Source organism: Vombatus ursinus, unplaced genomic scaffold (genome assembly GCF_900497805.2).
Source record: "Vombatus ursinus unplaced genomic scaffold, bare-nosed wombat genome assembly UNPS02014870.1, whole genome shotgun sequence".
In the NCBI taxonomy this organism is placed as follows: domain Eukaryota; kingdom Metazoa; phylum Chordata; class Mammalia; order Diprotodontia; family Vombatidae; genus Vombatus; species Vombatus ursinus.
In genome coordinates, this window is record NW_020954648.1 from 12,146,570 (window position 1) to 12,166,075 (window position 19,506).

Here is a 19,506-nt window from a genome sequence, read left to right on the forward strand (position 1 = left end):
AAGAACTAATGGAGTCTGAATGCAGATCAAAGCATACTATTTTTCACTTTGTTTTTCTCATGTTTTATCTATTTATCTATCTGGTCTGTGTTTTCTTTCATAACATGATTAACACAGAAATATTTTGCATGATTGCACATAATTAACTTGGCAGCTAGGAGGTTCAATGGATAAAGCTCCAGGTCTGGAGTTAGGAAAACTCATCTTCCTGAGTTCAAATCTGGTCTCAGACACTTACTAGCTATGTGACCCTGGGCAAGTCACTTAACCCTGTTTTGCCTCAGTTTCCTCATCTGTAAAATGAGCTTGAGGGAAAAAAATAGCAAACCACTCCAGTATCTTTGCCAAGAAAACCCCAGATAATGTCACAAAGAGTCAGACATAATTGAAACGACTGAGCAACAACACATGTATAACCTAGATCAAACTGCTAACCCTCTCAGGGAAAGGGGAGGGGAAGGAGGGAGAGGATTTGAACTCAAAATTTTAAAGAATGAATGCTTTAAATTGTTTTTACATGTAATCGGGAAAAAATAAAATATTTTAAATAAAAAAAGAGGAAAAAGAAGAGTGAGTTCTCATTTTACAATAAAAAAATGTGCTTTTGTGTCAGACACAGAGGGAGGTAGAGTTAGTTTTCTACAGGTTATTGTTGTTGTTCAGTCATTCAATTGTGTCAAACTCTTTGTGGTGCCATGGACCATACTGTCCATGGAGTTTTCTTGGCAAAGGTGCTGGAGTGGTTTGTCATTTCCTTTTCCAGTGGAGAAGTATTCCACAGAGAGATAGGTAAATATCATAAAGAGAAGAGAGGAGACAGTGTCATACACAGAGTAGAAGGGTAAATGTCACATGAAGTGGAGTACCGATGAGATACCAATATAGTGGGATGAATATTGGTTAGTCTCTAATTTTGACTTATAATGTGACACACAATTTAACACAAAATTTAAAGGAATGTAAACATCTAGGTACAGGAGCTTCCACATTATACTTTGATTGTTATCAATCAAAGGGCAATGTGGTAAAAAGAATAGAGAGCTCAGACCCAGGAAGACCTGGGTTCAAATGTTACATTTGACACATCCAGGTTGTGTGACCCCTAACCTCTAAGTTCTCTAAATTGCTCTCTTTAAATTTCAGAGAAGATACTGACCTGCATAGGCAGAGTGCTATTCCTTGTTCAGGAGTTTCCTATACCAATGAAATCACAGGTCCAAGTTCTTAGCCCTATTATTTTTGTTGTTCATATTAGAGATTATCAGAATTGGAAGGTTCTTCAGTGGTTATCAGGTTAAATCAATATTTGAACAGGACAATATCTATAATATCCTTGACAAGTATTACCTAATTTTCACTAGAAGACTTCTAGTGATGAAGAATTTATTATCTTACAAGGCAGCCCATTCCACTCTTGGACAGAGTAACAGTCAGCAAGATTTCTCTCATATCAAAATGAAAAATGTCTCCCTATATCTTCCACCCATTCCTCCTATTTTTGGTCCTTTGGGGCCAAGGACAACAAGTTCAATCCACTTTCCTCATGAAAGGAGCAGCCCAATGCTATAGAATCACAGAATGTCAGAGTTGGAAAGTCTCTCAGATGTCAGTTAGTCCAAACCATACCTAATCAAGGCTCTTTTCTGCTGGTTGTTGTTTGTCCTTCATTCTTGAAGGGGACCATGACATCAGGGAGGTGATGCCATGACGTGCAAGTGAAGTGGATTTAAGTGAGGGAAGGCTGATATCATCAAGTGATGGCTAGCCACTATCCACTTGAAATCCTCATTCAGCTCGTTTTGAACTTTAGTGTTCCTGAAACTCTTCCTGCAGTACTATGCTTCTACTTTTGTATTCTTTCTTTGTAACTTTCCCTTACTTCCCATTTTCTATACATGCCTTTTAAAAATTTCAGTTGGATAATGTATTGGTCTCTTTAGACAATACCTCCTCTCTCACCTCATCAGAATCATTTCTATTTATGTCTTCAGTGCAAGCTCATTTCTTGAGACCTTCTTACTCCTCTTGGGTTGACTTACCCTGTACTATTTTAGTCCATGAAAGTTTTTCTCTGAACTCTGAAATTTTATTTCCCCAAATCTAGGATGTGTGTGTCCAACTACAACCAGCTTTCCTTCCATATCTATAGAGTACTGACACTCTGGGGTACTTAGGACCATAAAAGCAAATGATCTAGTACTTCAAGGGACCTTAGAGACCACCAAGTCTAATTCTTACATTTTTCTTTTCTTTTCTTTTTTGGCTAGGCAATGGGGGTAAGTGACTTGCCCAGGGTCACACAGCTAGGAAGTGCTATGTGTCTGAGCCCACATTTGAACTTGGGTCCTTCTGAATCCAGGGTCGGTGCTCTATCTACAGTGCCACCTAACTGCCCCTTATAATTCTTACATTTTTTGAATGAGGTTGCTAAAGTCCATAGAAGAGAAATGACTTTCTCAAGGTCATACAGGTAATAAGTGTGACTTTCTGGAAAAACTAGGATTGATTCCCAAGTCTTCAACTCTAAAACCAAATTAATTTTTTAAAAAAAGGATAAAAGCATTTCTTGTTATTCACAATAAACAAAATATATCCAAGTAGATAATGATACTACGTACCTCTTATCTACATACTACATACTACTACCTCTTATCTCTACTTTTTTCCTCATCCTTCTCCCTCCAGGTACTTAGAACAGTTCTATTTTTTTTCATTGCTTCATTACTCCTGAGAGTTATAAGGTCTCCATCTTGTATGCATATTTCTCCAATTAGACTTGCAATTGATTGAGGATGTCATCTGTTTTCATTATTGTAGTTACATTCCTAGACATTAACATCTTTATCTAATCTAATTTAGCTAGTAACTCTTCAGACTTGTCATTTGCCTCTAGTAGACCTATGTCCACCTGTCTCTTCTCTGACATGACCACTGACATGCTGCCTCCCCAACATCTCACTCCCTATGACTACTTAGTCTTTTCTCTACCTGACTGCATCTCCAGCTTTAGTTTTAAAGAAAGATTGGCTGCTGCTCTTCTTTCTCACATTTGGCATTTGTATTATACCTGCACTCAAGTTCCACTCATCAATAAGCTCTGACTTTTAAAATTGAGTAGTTACTGATATTAGTTAACTGGTTTTAAAAAAATGTTTTTAAAGTCCAAGCTAAATTAGAATATCCCAGAACCTACACTAAAATCCTATTTATCTTACATCATCATAGAGGCAGTTGATGTAGTGTTTTTGAAGGTCGTGCTATTTGAGCAATCTTTGCTAGGTCCGACCAAACTGGAAAGGCTTTGAATATAGGTTTCAGTTGTCTTTTACTTAAGAACCAGAATCAGTAAGTTTAGAGAAGCTGTTCATCAGAGCTAGATCTGTCAATCAAGTGATGATCTTTACTTTGGTCACATCAAGCTCTTGAAGGCATCTACCAATGTGCAGAAGTGTTGTACTACCCTGTCAGGTGAGTCCCATAGGGGTGAAATCATGGATTTTTGAAGTATTGAAGGCCATGATTATAGAACACAACCTCTTAAACACTTGAAACATTATAGTGAGATTTAAAATCTAACTTACAGTGAGTTATAACAAGATTTTAAACCTGACCTAAAGAGAATTGTCCATATTTAGATATAGGGGAGTGGTTAGGGAGATAGTTTGCCATAGTGGATGGTACATGGTCTTTTTGAATCATGGAAATCATTGTATTGATTGTACTACTTAGAGTTTTTGAAGGTATTTCTCTTTATGATGTAAAAGCTATTGTATAAATTGTTCTCTGGTTCTGCTCATTTAATTCTTCCCGTTAAAATTTATAAGCATAAAAGCCATAACTGATAAATGATCCAAGGATATTAATAGGCAGTTCTCAAGTGAAGAAATCCAGATTATCTACATATATATGAAAAAATGCTCCAAATCACTGCTAGAAAAATACAAATTAAAGCAATTCTGAGATTTTTGTCTCACACCTATCAGATTGCCAAAGATACTAAAAAAGAAAAATGAAAAATATTGGGGCTGTGGGAAAACAGGTACATTGATGCATTATTGGTGGACCTGTGAATAGGTACAAGTACTCTATAAATCAATTTGGAATTATATAAAAAATTTATTGAACAATGCATGCCCTTTGACTCAGCTCTACCACTGCTAGTCCTATACCCAAAAGAGATCAAAGAAATAAGAAAAAGTCCCATATATATGAAAATATTTATTGTAGTTCTTTTTGTGGTAGCAAAAAAAAAAAAACCAAAACTGGAAACTAAAGGGTTGTCCATCAATTGAGAAATGGCTAAATATGTGACAGAATATTGTTATGCTCAAAGAAATGAGAAAATAGATGATTTCAGAGGCATGGAAAAACTTAAGTGAACTGACACAAATATTATTCTCCTTGGCAGATAAAACAGAAGCAAAATAAAAATTAAGATGCATTGCCTTTCTCTGTTATCAGTTATCTTTATCCCATCCATGCTAAGCAGTCCAAAAGACCATCCTTTCTTTGGTTCTCTCCCCTACACCTCCCCTCCCCTGCTGGCCCTTCTCCCAATGTATCCAAAAGTTCTTTTTTGTCATCCTTGGCTCATTTTGCAAGCCTCAGCTAATTCTGAGCTTTGGCACTCCTGACACTATTTTTACAGGATTGTATCTATAAGATTTTTATTCATCTTCTGCTTTTGCTTCCATTTTCTGTACATTTCTTTTAAAAATCTAGGTTGGTCAGCGACCTTCCTTTGCAACTATGTAAGTCTCTTCAGGTAAGTCTCATTTTTCCTTCTCATTGGAATTGTTTCTTTTTGTGTCTTTAGAATCTAGCTACACTGCCTTCATTTTCATTCCCCTCCTCCTCCCTGCAACTTTCTCTAAATAGTTCCTTGAGTTCTTGTTCTGTCCTGCTTCTCTACTATAGCTACATTGATTGGTCAATATACTCTCTGTCTCTGCCTCTGTGTCTCTCCCTTTCCCTCTTCTCTCAGAATACTTGAGCATAATTGCCTAAAATGGTCCCAAGGGAGGCCTCTATTTTCTCGTGAAAACCAAGTAGATTTTGTCAACCCTTATCTGTGCTAGAACTTCAGCTTACTAGATGATAACTTTGACCTGGACTAATAATGCCAGTTCAAGGTATCTTCACCGATAGTTGCAAAACATTGATGGATTCTTTACCCACAGAGGATCTTAGGACTCTAGACTGCTCTATTCTTGGGTGGAGGTGCCCTTAGTGGGGGGAAGGGGTTGAATAAGTTTTGCCCATGTAAGAAAACTGGAGTTGTTTTTTTATTTTGGTTCAGGGAAAACACTTTCTTGACCAAGAGAGGCACAACTTGTTTTGCAATCGATATTCTCCATCCTCTGAAGTGAGGTGAGTATGAGTTAACTTCAACTTTAACATAAACTCAGTTTCTCCCCCTCAACCCTAGGGAAGGGGAAGCCAAATATAGGGTGGGAGACCAGAGGGGTAGTCTATAAGAAATGATATATCAACATCAGCTCTGGCGCTCCTCCTTCTGAACCTCTTTGTTCCTGGTGGCATGCCGGATTGCTTCTGGTTTGTTATAATTATGCTTCCCTAAGGAAAACAGGAAGAAGAAGAAACAGTAATGTAGTTCTTGGAAGATTGGCATACCAGAGAAAAAGCAACTGATCCTTAAATGATCAATGATGTACCAATCTCATTTGTGGCTCTGGGGGAAAAAGAGGTAAAACTAGCTCTGTCCTGTTTGGTTTCAAGTATAGACCCTATTAGCCCCAGTATTTCTCCCTTAACATCAAGTAGAGAATGCTGGGCACAGGGAGAGGCTTCTGTCCTTTTCTGTTTTTTTTTTTTGAGATATTCCTCAAACTATTTTCACCAACTCAGCTCCTCATAGGGATCATTGGAGACCTATTGATCATTGTGGGCAATTGTGGGACCTGGGTCAAAATTTTTAAAAAATATAACTTTCTTCCTTTGATAGGATATTGTCGAGTCTTTCCATCAGCAGATGCATAAGACTGGGTCTAATATTCCTGAACTTAATGTCCATTTTTCTTCTTCCAAAAAGCATGTGGTCTGAGTTTCTGTCCAAAAATAATTTTGTGCTCTTAGATGTTCTTGGATTCCTGCAGCCTATGGATTGTGACCTTGCTCAATATTTTTTTACTGTATAATGATTGGCAACTTCTACTATCCATTGTTTCTCTGGCTAAAGTGGAATCTATCCTTGAAGACACTCTAGCTGTTTCTAGTATGTCTTTTATTTTTTTTTTTAATATATCTTGTATATTTCTTGCTTGCTGGAAAACTTACCTCAACCAATTCCACTCAGGAGCATGTGAGAAACAGCACCATAGTTAGCACTAGTAGTGCCATCTTCTTTTTGGTGCTTCCTGTTGGCTTGGGCTCAAGCCTCTTCCAGTTCAGAATCAATTTGGTTTCCTGTTCTCTCCTGCTCTCTTTTTAGTCCTCTAGGTTCCTTATTCTATTGATCAATTGATTATCCATCTCTTTTCAGTGAGTTACTGGATCCATTGTATCTGTGTAATCATCACCTCTGCTTGCCTTCCAGGCTACATTATTCTCATTATTCTAATACATCTTGAACTAAAAGTGTGAAGAACATTTTGTTGTGCAACAGATGGTGGAATTTCACAAGGAAAACTTGACCTGGACATTCAGCTCAGTCTTCTATTCAATTCTTGCAGTTTTCCTCATTATTTTAGGAATTAATTTTTATTTTTTCTGATTTCACATCCTTCATCTAAGTTTTTCAACACTATGTTCAATACAATTTGATTTGATTCAATTCATCAAACATTTAGTCAGCTCCTAGGATGTAAGGCAGTATGCAAAGTGCTGGAGATAAAAAAGTTGAAAAGACCTTCTCTCTATGTGTCACATAGATCCATGTATTCTCATGAACTCTGCTACCTCCAAAAAAATCAGTGATTCCCACCCCCCCCCCAGAAGTTTTATGAATGAACAGTGTGCCTTGCTCAGTCACTTAGTATCTGTACTTTGCCACCAGAGAAACTACTACCCCACAACATTCCACTGGTCATTTAATAGGAACCTGCAGCAACCTAAAGCCAGGAGATACTACTTAGAGACCCAGCATAATTGAAATCTGGCAGGGGCAGCCAAGCTGGGGACCCTTAGTGAGGTTAAGTAATGCTTTTATTGTGGGTAAGCATTGGAAGCCACTTGCAGACTTGAAGTACAGGCCGAGAAAGGGAAAAGAAGGAGAGAAAGAAGAAAATAGAATGAGAGGAGAATGAAAGAGACATAAAGGGAGAATGGGAGAGGAAGACTGTACTGAAAGGACCTGTTTGAAGTCAGAGCACTGAGTTAAAGATGGCTGCACTACATAGTGGTTCTTAAAGTCATTTACATATTATTGTTTCCATAATTTCAAAAGAGAGAGCTATAAAACTATAAATCAAATAACCATTTGGGGCCTACAAAGTGATTGCATAAAATTATTGGGGTCACACTTGAAAGAAATTTTTTTTTTTGAGTTTCACATCATGAGTGAGAGATGGGTCACTGTTTACAAAGAGGTCTTAATTGAGTTAGGAGATGACCAGATAAAGAAAGAAACAGGAGAGGAAGCTGAGTGCAAGAGGAGTTAGGGACAGAAGACCTAGAAGGCAGTGTGAGAAAGTGCTTACAGAAGATAGTATACAGAAACTGATAGGAGCTGAGCCGACAAGTAGAAAAACATCTACAGATATTTTTCTGGAAGGTATGCTATTTGGGAGGAGTATTACTTTGCTGAGAGGGGATTGATTGGACAAAGGCTGCGTCTACAGAAAGAGCTGATTGAAGCTAGGTAGGCTCTGTAGCTACTGGAATCTGATTTTAAAAAAAGCAAAATTGTCTGCTATTTGAAGATTTATCTGGGCTTATTGACTTTTAGCATCATTTACAGCTTTAGTGGAAACCTCTCAGGGCTATCTTTATTGTCCTATATTGACTTCTACAGCTTAAGAAAGGGGGAGGGAGAATGAAAAAGATAGTTTTTGAAATTGCTTTGGACTATGATGATATATTTTGCCAAAAGAGCTCAACACTTTCTCAGCACCCTGCTAAGGGTAGATGTGTACCATAAGGGCTTGACAGTGCTTCAGCTGCCCAAGTTTAGCAGAGAAGTAACTTTGCATAGCAGAAGTGCTGTGAGGAGAAGGGTCCATATAGCAAAGAAGTGGTTTTGACTAGCAAGTGTTGAATGAATCAGTGGATAAAAAAGCTTTTATGAAGTGCTTATTATGTGCAAAGCACTGTGCTAAATGTTAGGAATGTAATCAGAAAAATAAAATAATTTCATCTCTCAAGGAGCTCACATTTTAGGAGGCAGTGACAACCTATCTAGGAGGTTTTAGCTCCAATTCAGATATAAATGTACCATTATCCTTAGGATGCAGTAGCAAAGCAGTTAGTAATACCTTGTTTTTAATGCCATTTCCACCAATAATATCATATAATTTTCTGATGTTGAAACATTTGACAGTCAAGGTCTTGGTGGCAGAAATTTTTTTTTTTTTGGTTTTCATTAGCTTGTAACTGTAGCACTCACATATGTAGTTTCTACTCTTCAAAGTATTTGCTTCCTGGCATGATATCTATAGGGTTTGAACTGGAATTAGGATCAATAGTTTGGGGGTATGCTGCTATTTCTGAGACTCTTGGACTTAAAGGCCATTTGGTGGCAGTTGGTTGGCAATTTTTGTTGTTGTTAAGAAAAGTGGACCTTTGGGACAACTAGGTGGTGCAGTGGATAAAGCGCCAGCCTAGGAGTCAAGAGGACCTGAGTTCAAATCTGGCCTCAGACACTTGACACTTACTAGATGTGTGACTATGGGCAAGGCATTTAACCCTGATTGTCTCACAAAACAAACAGAAAGAAGGCAGCACAGTTTTAAAGGAACATGTTGAATTTATTCTATACTTCTAAAATAAAGAAAATCAAGCTGTATATAATAGATATTCACATTTTCACATATAATTATATTTTTGTTCTACTTTGCATATGTAAATATTCTGTTTTGCTGTTTGTTAAATTCATAATTAAAAAAAATTGAGTCAATGTGTTATTGTGATTGTTTTGTGTAAATGGGAAGCATACTGGTAGGGTCTCAGGAGCTACAATGTCACGTAATAAATGTGTATCCTTGCCATGCCAGGGCTACCCCTAGGGCTTGGAGAGAATTTAATCATATACCAATGGCTACTCCTTCTGTGTCTTGGAATTTTCAGTCTTGGTTTTTTTGGAGGAGATCTGTGCATTCTCTCAATTGGTATTTCATTTTTCTGTGTTCAGAAGTTCTTGGCAGTTGTATTACTTCCTGCATTGTGATGTTATTTGTTTGTTTTTGTTTTTGTTTTTGTTTTTTTTTTTGTTTGTCTTGGCATGTGTTCTTCTGGGAGACCTTTGATCCTTAGGTTGTCTCTACACATCCTGTCTTTGATATCATTATATTTTGCTTGGATAGTGAATATATATATATATATATATATATTTTTAACATTATTGGTTTTTTTTTCACTTCTTTTCTTCTAGATTGTTCTTTACTTCTATGTTTTTTTGCATTTCCAATCTCTTGTCCTCTCTTGTGTTTCTTTGGTGAGTCTTGTCATTGTAGACTCTGGTTTTTCTATACTGCTCATTATTTTTGCTGTACAGGCCATACAGTCTGTTCTCATAATTCTCATTTCTCTTTTAAACCTCTCAGGAACAGCATCTTGTGGTTCCATATTCTCCTTAAAATCCACAAGGTCCTCTGTCTCCTCATGTGTTTGATTGCTTTCCTTTTTTTTTTTTTTTGCAGTATTTATTCATAGATACCTGAACTCATTTACAAGATCTAGAGGCCACATTTCTTTCTATTGTTAATGTTTTCCATGTTGATTTATCTGCTTATGTTCAAGGTCTTTGAGTTTTCTTTTTCCTGAGATATAGCTTTCAGATTTTTTTCCTACGTTATTTTCCTCTGTGGATCACTTTTTGACTTCCTCTCCTCTGATGGTGGTTTCCCTGGGGGCTGGATCTCAAGGCATCTCAATTTCCTCCCATTCTGGACAATTTGTGGTTCACCAGCCTAGATATCTGTCCCAGGTGACTTTTGTGGGAATAAAACTGGCCCCAGCTGAATGCTGGGCTCTTTTCCTCAAGATTAGTGAGGTGCCACTCTCTTCTCACACACATACATGGTATCCTGTCCCGACATCCTATCCTATTCCTTTTGTTCTTCAATTTTCTGTCTGGACAGTTGAGACTTCTGTCACACTAGTGTCAGTCTAGTTGGGTACAATTTCTATCACTGGGAGTTCAGATGTCTGAGGCCCTGGGAAGAGGGGGAGTTGGGATGTAGGGTTGAATTCTGTTGCAATCCCAGACATGTGTCCTGCCCCTGCTCCTCAGTTTATCTTCTTTCTTGCAGAGATCTTCTACATCACAGAATGCTTCTTTCTAGGTACTATGGGAGGTTTTAGCAAGCTTTCCAGGCAAACTTCTGCAGCCTGGAACTGGGATCTCCACAACAGTGAAAAGAGGGAGGGGAGGCTATGGTTCAGGGTTGGGTTTTATTGCAAGCCCATGTGTTGAGTCTGTGAGTGAGCTAGTTCAGTCTTGCCTCCAGTAGTGGAGGAGGCAGGAAAGGGATGCTGAGTGAGTACAGGATAAGCATCAGTTCTTGTGGTTTTTAAAATTTTTTCTTTTGGATTCTGGGTGTCCTAAACCATAGAGAGATCTGAAGTTACTTTATCTTTGACATACACTTTTTTTGGTTTGTTTTGTAGAAATTTGGGAGGTACCAGGGATCAGAAAAAATGTCTAGTCCTCATTTATCGTGTGACCTGGAAGTCTGGCACTAGGTATTCAAAATTGTGCTTATTAGAATTTAACAGCTGTTACTAGTACAACTCCTTGAGGAAGGCCTGCTGGTGTCTTACATGTAGTAGGCACTCAATTACATATTTGTTGAATGAGCAAACAAACTTATAAGAGAAAAATGTTCATGAATGGAATTGATCATTTATCTTATGCCATTGTGATAGAGTTAGTCAAATGGTTTAAGTCTAGGCTTCCTTTTCAGGGAAGGATTCATGGATCTAGTTAAACTGTCAGTGATGTTGAGCTAAAGACCACTTTTAAATGTATGAAGGACCTCTGAGCCTCTCAGTTCACTGAAGTTCTACTCCTTTTTCAGTATGATTGTGGCCGCTAAGTGGAGCAGTGGATAGAGTCCAAGACTTGGAGTCAGGAAAACCTGAGTTTGAATCCTGCCTCAGACACTCACTAACTATGTGATGTTGGGTAAGTCACTCAACCTCAGTTTCCTCATCTGTACAATAAGGGGGCTGTAGACCTGATGGCCTCTAACACCCCTTTCAACTCCAAATCTAGGAAACTATTAACTTAAAATAGAGCCCAATAGGTGGGGAAATCCCTCTATAAAATATTGACAGCAGTTTTCATCCCCTGGACATTTGGGAGATGCTACACTCCTGGGATGGTGTCCATTTTTAAGAGTCTATCCACAGTTCATGTGGAGACAAAATGTAGTCAAGATACTCAATCTGTTGCCAGCTGAATTCACATTTCTAACTTCATGTATAGTCGGTTCTAGAGAACCACATATGTGGGTTCCTTCTTTTCACCTTTTGAATTTCTACTTATTATTTTAAGCCCTAAACAAAAGCCACCTTCCCTGATCCTCTCTGTAGGTAACCCCCTTCCCTCTTTTCACACAGCGCTTAAAAAATTACCTCTCTGATGCATTTACCATGTAATGCTGAGTATTATAGTCACCGATGCTTGTGTCTTCTGTTCCTACTAGATAACAAACTCTCAGGAAAGTACCAGCTCTATTTTATTTAAATTCTGCATTTCCCTCAGGGCCTTATCACAGGGCTCCACATATAGCAGGTGCTTAATACATGTCTCATAATTTATTTTCAAGGGTTGTGGGATAACAACAATTATACGGGCCGCACGCTGACCCTCTGCCAGTCGTGCGCCAGTACCCACTTCTCCTATGAGAAGAGCACCGCCAGAGTCTTACCCATTCCCGGGTCTTCGGTCCTCAGCCGGATCACCACACAGAGACAAGCCATGGGAAGGCACCAACACCAGAGTTTTATTCAGAGGCCAACACAGCAAACCATCATAGCAAGCCCAAGCAGCAAGGCCAGAGCAACAGAGCAGGAGCCAGGGGAGAGCGCACGTGTGTTCTGACCACGCTTGTTCCTAAGTACCTACTTAGCCCCTCCTCCCCAGCCCGCTACTAGCCAATGATTGTAGGGTCAGATACCGGAAGGGGCTGTCTGAGTTTAGCACACCAAGGGGGAGGGAGTGACGTAGGAGGCCAGGATTGGATACAGGAAGGAGGCATCTGGGATTGACGCATAGACAAGAGTACGTGACCTAGGAAGTCAGACTCAGGAGGGGACTGGGTCAGTGCTGCACAAGGTCAGGAAGGTCACAAGAGGCATCTGGGGATGACGTTGCATATAGGGAGGGGACTAAGCAGAGGGAACTCAGTCCTCTGCCATCCCACTCCCACGTGGCACCGCCCCTTGCCTCAGGAGCTCAGGCTCGGCTACTTCCTTGCACCCAGCTTATGTCACAGAGCACTGCCCAATTGCCTCATGGCTTCTCCGTATCCAGCCCATCCCAGTACACACGACTCTGCCTACCACAGTCCCTGCCTCGACTTCCAAAATACCCAGATCTTACCTTACCCATGCCACAGCACCCAACTGGCAGCTGCCAACATCAGACAGTCCCTCACAAACAATAATAAAAAATGATAGTGTCTGACATTCAAATGGTACTTCAATGGGTTCCAAAGAGTTTTGCATTCTGTTTGATGCTTTCAACAGCCTTTTGATATTTTTGGTTCGGGCATTATGATCCCCACACAGTAAAGGAGTTAACTGAATAAGGGTTTAAATGACTTGTCCAAGGTCATACAGCTATTAGGGGTCAATGGCAGGATTTGAAATTAGGTCTTCTGACTTCAAATGCAGTATTCTCACTTACCTGCATCTGTATATTATTTTATATCTCAATGAACAGCCTTCTGTATCCTGACTTGCTTCCTATTAACACCCTCAGGGATCAAAATTACTTTCTGCATTTTGTCCTACTTTTTGCTTTCTTGAAATTTTCTATTAACAACCAAATTTTGATAGATTTCTTAAGTCTAGGAAATACTCTGTGGAATAACATCTACTAAGTACTTTTATGTTAGCTGCTAAATCAGATAGCTTATTTACCAGAAGTGGTTACCCTGAGAGCCTTAGTGTTGCCTAGGTAAATAGTCCAGGGCAAATAGATACCTTGTCATCCTTCTCACTTCCTTCTACCTCACTCAGAAGCAGGGCACAAGCCCACCAATCTTCTCTTGGTTCAGGGTAGTCACTTAGACCTTACCTAAGGTTCTACCAGGTGAAGGAGGGGAGAACTCATCACTTTTCCTCTGAAATATCCAATTTCAGACTTGGAGAGGGCCAGGCAGCAACTTCAAAACCTCATTATGTTCTACCTAGTATGACAGAAATGCATGCGAATTAAATAAGGAATAAGCATATGTAGATGAAGGGTTAAGGGTGGGGGTTGAAGGAGACAGAGTATTTCTGGAAGAACTTCTTATGGAAATATAGATTGAACAAAAGTATTTTCACATTTTCAAACATGTAATAACATACCTGAATCTGAAAAGCAGAATTGATTTATGTGTCCTCATGTATTGCCTAACACATGAGTATTGAAAAATTTTCTGGTCTCTAAACAAAGAACTTGGAGTCATATAAATGGAGCCACCTTGGGCTGGCTCACTGAAGCCTCTATTCAGATCATCCTCATAACACTGGGAATTCCTGATATAGTCAGCTGCTCTACAGGAATTTAACTGGAGTGTCTCTCTGTTGTTAAAAGTAAAAGTTCCTCAATCCCATGCATCTTTTTTCTATCATTTTAATGAAGTTCTATTTTAATGAAGCTAATACATTGTAACTCTTATTGACTTAGTGGTCTGAAATCCCTAGATCTAGAACATTCATGGTCAATAGAGGTAACCTTGAGTATATCACTTGGGTGTGGATAAAAGAGGAATTTGGAGTATGTTGGTTGCATGAGAATTGGCAGCTATTTCACTATGGACAGAATCATCTTCATCATGTATGGTTTAAAATAATCTCAAACATTCTTGAAGGCGGATTACTTGTGCCCCCAAGATAATGGAAGATAAACACACAAAAGATAGGGCATTACCTTTAGGTAATGGAAAGAAAACTGGACTCATTCAGGAGACTTCAGGTCCTCCCATTTGCCCTGAATATATCTTATATGTATATAGTTGTTTGCACATTGTCTCCTATGTTAGAAATGTGAGTTCCTTGAGGGCAGAAACAATATTTTTGCCTTTCTTTGTATTCCCCTGGTACTTAGCACCATACCACACACTCAATAAATACTTGTTTACTGATTTACTGACTAGTCTTGGTTCTGCTATGAAATAGCTAAATGACTTTTGAAAAACCCCTTCATCTCCCTGTTCCTCTGATTCCTTCCAGCTCAAATTCTATTTTCCAAGAAGATGAAGTGAGAAAATGAGAAAATGAGAAAATGTAAATCTATCACTCCTATTTGAAAAAAATTACATAATGCCTACCTTACTAGTGCTTGATTAACAGTGTTATTGTCACGCACACACATACACACACACACACACACACATATACACTCGTGCATGCAAGCTGTGCAAATTAAAGATCCTAGAGAGATTGGGAACTGAGATGACCAAGCCACATTTTAGTGTGATATCTGTCTACTTAGGTGATTTCAAAGGATGTCTACAAAGGAGATGACCAAATGAGGATACACAATGTTCTTGATGGGTAGCTAGATAACTCAGTGGATAGAATGGATAGAGTACTGGACTTAGAGTCTGGAAGACCTGAGTCAAATCCAGGATGCTCTACTGGAGATTCCTCTTCGAGTATAAGTTGAAATAAATGACTTCTGAGACCATTTCCAAGTATCAGATTAAGGATGTGTGAGCTATAAAATGAGTGGATTTAACTAGATGATCCCCAATATCCAGCAATTCAAACCTATCTAACAAGTAAAGTTTTATGCTAGATGCTAGAGATACAAGGACAAAACAAAAGAGCGTCCTTGCTCTCAGATAGCTTTCATTCTTCTCTCTCTCTCTCTCTCTCTCTCTGTCTCTTGGTCTCTGTCTCTTTCTGTCTCTATGTCTCTCTGTCTGTGTCTCTCTGTCTCTCTCTGTCTCAACATTTATACCCCTGACATTCTATACTTCCTTTAGGAGTATCATTTGTTCATTAATTCAACAAACATTCATTGAGTTTCTAAACTGCCTTCGGTACTATATTAGAGGAGCTAGTTTGCAGGAGGAACTTAGCAAAGGGGACTCAATAGAAGGTGGAGCCATGGTCTCTGTCTGTCAGAATTCCACGGCTTCGGATATGGGCTATCCCAAGACCATAGGAAAAAGCTCACAAGTTGTTGTCAAGGATGTAGCTATCACTGATTCTGTAGCATAGTCCTCATTACTTGACCATTCCATATTCTCCATGCCTAATACTCACAGCACAGCTTGGGGACACAAGGCTTTGTTAGCAGTCTGCTTCACTGCCACCCTTGTCAAATATCTTGATTATTTGTCTCTACCTCATTATGTAAGGGTGCCTTTGCTAACTCTCAAGTCTAAGCTTGGAATGCAGGAAGTATTATGCTTTTCCGGGGAAGGAGCTAAGGAGCAGGCATAGGAACAGCTAACATAACTAGATTGGAATCAGTAGGCAGTATTCTCTTGACTATCTGCTTTTTTTCTGTTTTTCTCTTCTCCTGGAGCACTGCCAGTAAGGAACAGTTCTGCTGCTCCTCAGGCTTCAAGGTCTATCTGTGTGGAGGGGAGGAGAAGGCTGGGGAGCAACATGCTTGGAGTCTTAGCAGCAGATAAAGAGGACTACTTTCCAATTTCTGTTTGTGTCCTACGTGGCAGGAGGAGCGATCAGCAGTCTGTCTGTCTATCTCCCTCTTTTTCCACTATGATTTGAAAAGTCATGGTAGCCTTATGCCATGGTAGATCCAGTTGGACCCAGGAGAGGTGATATAATTTCACTGTACCCTCAGGAGTACTTCAGTATCTTGTAGCTTTCTTTATAAGATCCATACCTATGATTTCACTAATATAGGGAACTCACAGTGAGGAAATTCACTCCAACATTGCAGACTGTCAACTATCAAGTAATTTACAGTCTTAGAGAGTCACCTGGGACACTGAGAGTTTAAGTGACTTGCCCAGGGTAATACAGCCAGTAAGTATCAGAGTTAGGATTTGAATCCAGGGCTCCTTGTTTCCAAGGTAGAATCTTTTCCCGCTATGCTTTACTACTTGTCTTATATCTTTAGAGATTTTGTTTAGGAGCTGAGGGTAGGGTTGAAGCTATGATTTCATTAATGTGATACTGGGGGAGGGAGACGCTGGGGAAGGGGACACAATCCATCCCACTGATACAGATGAGCAAATTCTTTATCATTTTAGTTTAGTTACATAGCCCAGGTTTATATGGTGAGTATGGCTCATAGGTAGGACATGAACCCAGATTTTCCTGACTTTAAGATAGATGTTTTACTCCCTACACCACAGTGCTTCTCATGGTACCAATAAGAATTACAATTAAAATTTATAAAAGCTAAGAGACATAGATTAGTCTACCTCCAATATTTTTTTTTCTCTGCAATGAGTAAGAGTTGGGTTTATTTTAGCTATTCTGACCAATCTTTTACCCCCAGAAGGAAAAAAGCTAGGTACAGGGTGAGAGATTGAAGGTATAGTGTTAAAGGAGGAAAGGCATCAACACTGATTCTGACACTTCTCCATTTGACATGCCTCCTCCTTCACACCAACCTGTTCCTGTTTTAATTTAATTATGTTCCCCTAAGGAAAACAGAGAGCATGTGAATGAAGGAGCAGTAATGTAATCCTTGGAAGATTTGCATCCCAGAGAAAGCAGCTGGTCCTTAGATAATGCACTAATCTCATTTGCAATTCTGGGGGAAAAAAAAGGAGGTAAGAACAGTTTTGCCACAAGGGCAAACCTGAACAATATCGGAATTTCTGCTTTAGCGTCACAGCAAGTGGGGTATCTTGGACACACAAAGATGCTTCTGTCCGTTTCTTTTTTCTTTCAGATTTTCTCGATGATTTTCTCTCTAACTCAGCTCCTGACAGGGATTGTTGGAAACCTATTGATCATGACAGTCAATTGTAGGACCTGGATCAAAAGCAAAAATCTTTCTTCCTTTGATATGATCCTGTCAAGTCTCTCCATCACCAGATGCATATGTCTGTGTCTAATATGCCTGCACTTATTGTTGAACTTAATTTTTCTAGAGAGTGAGTGCCCTAAATTTATGTCCATGATAATTTTGATCACTTGGTTATTCTTGGATTCCTGCAGCCTCTGGATTGTGACCTTGCTCAACATCTTTTATTGTGTGAAGATTGCCAACTTCAACCATTCTTTGTTTCTCTGGCTAAAGCGAAATCTATCCTTGAAGACACCCTGGCTGTTGCTAGCATGTCTACTGGTTCCTGTCTCTTCAAATTTTCTGTTTATCTTGTTCAGCAAAACCCCCAACTTAATTGGTTCCGCTGAGGAGAATGCGAGGAACAGCACCATGGTCCACACCAGTGGCTCCTTCTTCCTTGTGGTAGTCTCTCTAGGATTGAGTTTCAGTCTCCAGTTTGTCATCAATTTGGTTTCCTGTTCCATGTTAATCTCTTCCCTGAGGAGGCATATACAGGAGATGCAGAAAAATGCCAGCAGCTTTTGGAACCCCCAGACTGAAGCTCATATAGGTGCTATGAAAGTTATGATTTATTTTCTCATTCTCTATGTTCCTTACTCCATTGCTCAACTGATTACCTTTTTCCCTTCCTTTGGGATAAAAAATCATTGGATCAAAGGCATAGTAACAATGTTAAACTGCACTTACTCTCCAGGACATACTATCCTCATTATTCTATTGCACCCTAAACTCAAAGCAAGAATAAAGAACATTCTATGGTGCAATTGAAGAGCATTTTGCGAGGAAATCTAGACTTCAGTGAGCCTCTTCTAACCTGAGGATCTAGGCCAGCCTTCCATTCCATCCCAGTTCTTCATAACTTTCTATCTTTCCAGTCTCCTTACATCTTATGCTCCCCAATCCCCCACTTTGTAATTTTGTGACACTGGCCTCCTTGCTATTCATTGAAAAAGACACTTCATTTCCAGACTCCAGGCATTTTCACTGACTGTCCTCCATGATTGTAATCCCTCTTCAGCTCTGCATCCTGGTTGTCCTGGGTTTGTTCAAGACCCAGCTAAAATCCTTTCTTCAACAAGAAGACTTTCCCAGTTCTCCTTAATTCCAGTGCCTTCATTTCATTGACTCTCTTCAATTTATCCCACACATATCTTTGTACATAGTTGTTTACATGAAGTCTCCCCCATTAGAGCTCCTTGAGAGCAGAAACTGAGTTTTTTTCTGTCTTTCTTTCTACCCTTGGAATTTAACACAAAATTTTGCATAAAATAAGTACTTAATAAATATTTGTTGACTTGATTTATCTTCAGCATAGCTTTATTTTTCATCTTTTGAAATTATTTTTGTTGTTTCTGATTTTGCATATTTCATATTAACCTTTTAGCATCTATGCTCAATTTAATTTGATTTAATTCATTCTGGGAAACATTTACTTAGGATTTAGTATGTGCAAAATTCTACATATGTTTTGGGGATATTAAAGTTGAAACAACAAAAACCCTGATCTAAAGGAGCTGACATAACTCCACACAGTTCTGAATAATGAATACATTGGCTCCATTCTTTTTAACTGTGTCACTGGTAGGACTGAAATTCATGCAAGGAAATAGAAATGGGCAGATGAGGAAGAAATGCAAGTGAAAGAAGAGAAAGAAAGGAAGCAGGGAGACATAAAGGGAAAGAAAGGAAGAAAAAAAGTACACGTAATAAGAAATATATAAACAAACTTCATTCAGGTGCCCTGAGTGCCCTGAACCTTCAGTTCCCAGATTATTGATTGGAAAGATGAGGGGGTGCAAAGTTGAAAGGTAGAAGAAAGTGCGACTATCTTTTCTAAATAGGATGATTCTGAAGACTTTAGTGATCCACAGATCTTGATTTAGACTGGAAATTAATGTCAAAGAATAAAACTAATACAGCGTTAACAGAAGTTCATTTAAAACAAAAAAATATTTCCTGAAGAAGTAATAGGATACAAGTGTGATGGCAAGTGTGAGCATTTGTCTTCTGTTACCATTGTTGTCGTAGTTGTTGTCATTGTTACTTTGTGTCATGCTCATTATGAATGCCTGCATTGATGTATGCATTATGTACATGCTATGCATCTTTATAGGACATTGGGGCGGATCTCAGCTGTGGGGCAGCAGTTCTTTTGGGTGTTGAAGAGAAAG

General features: G+C 39.1%; 1 protein-coding gene across 1 annotated transcript; it reads left to right on the forward strand.

The window, feature by feature from the left end:
- The first annotated feature begins 17,185 nt into the window (after nucleotides 1-17,185).
- TAS2R4 (taste 2 receptor member 4) lies at nucleotides 17,186-18,103 on the forward strand. Its single transcript, XM_027842281.1, has one exon. The coding sequence runs from the start codon at nucleotides 17,186-17,188 to the stop codon at nucleotides 18,101-18,103; it is 918 nt and encodes a 305-aa protein (XP_027698082.1).
- Nucleotides 18,104-19,506: the final 1,403 nt, after the last annotated feature.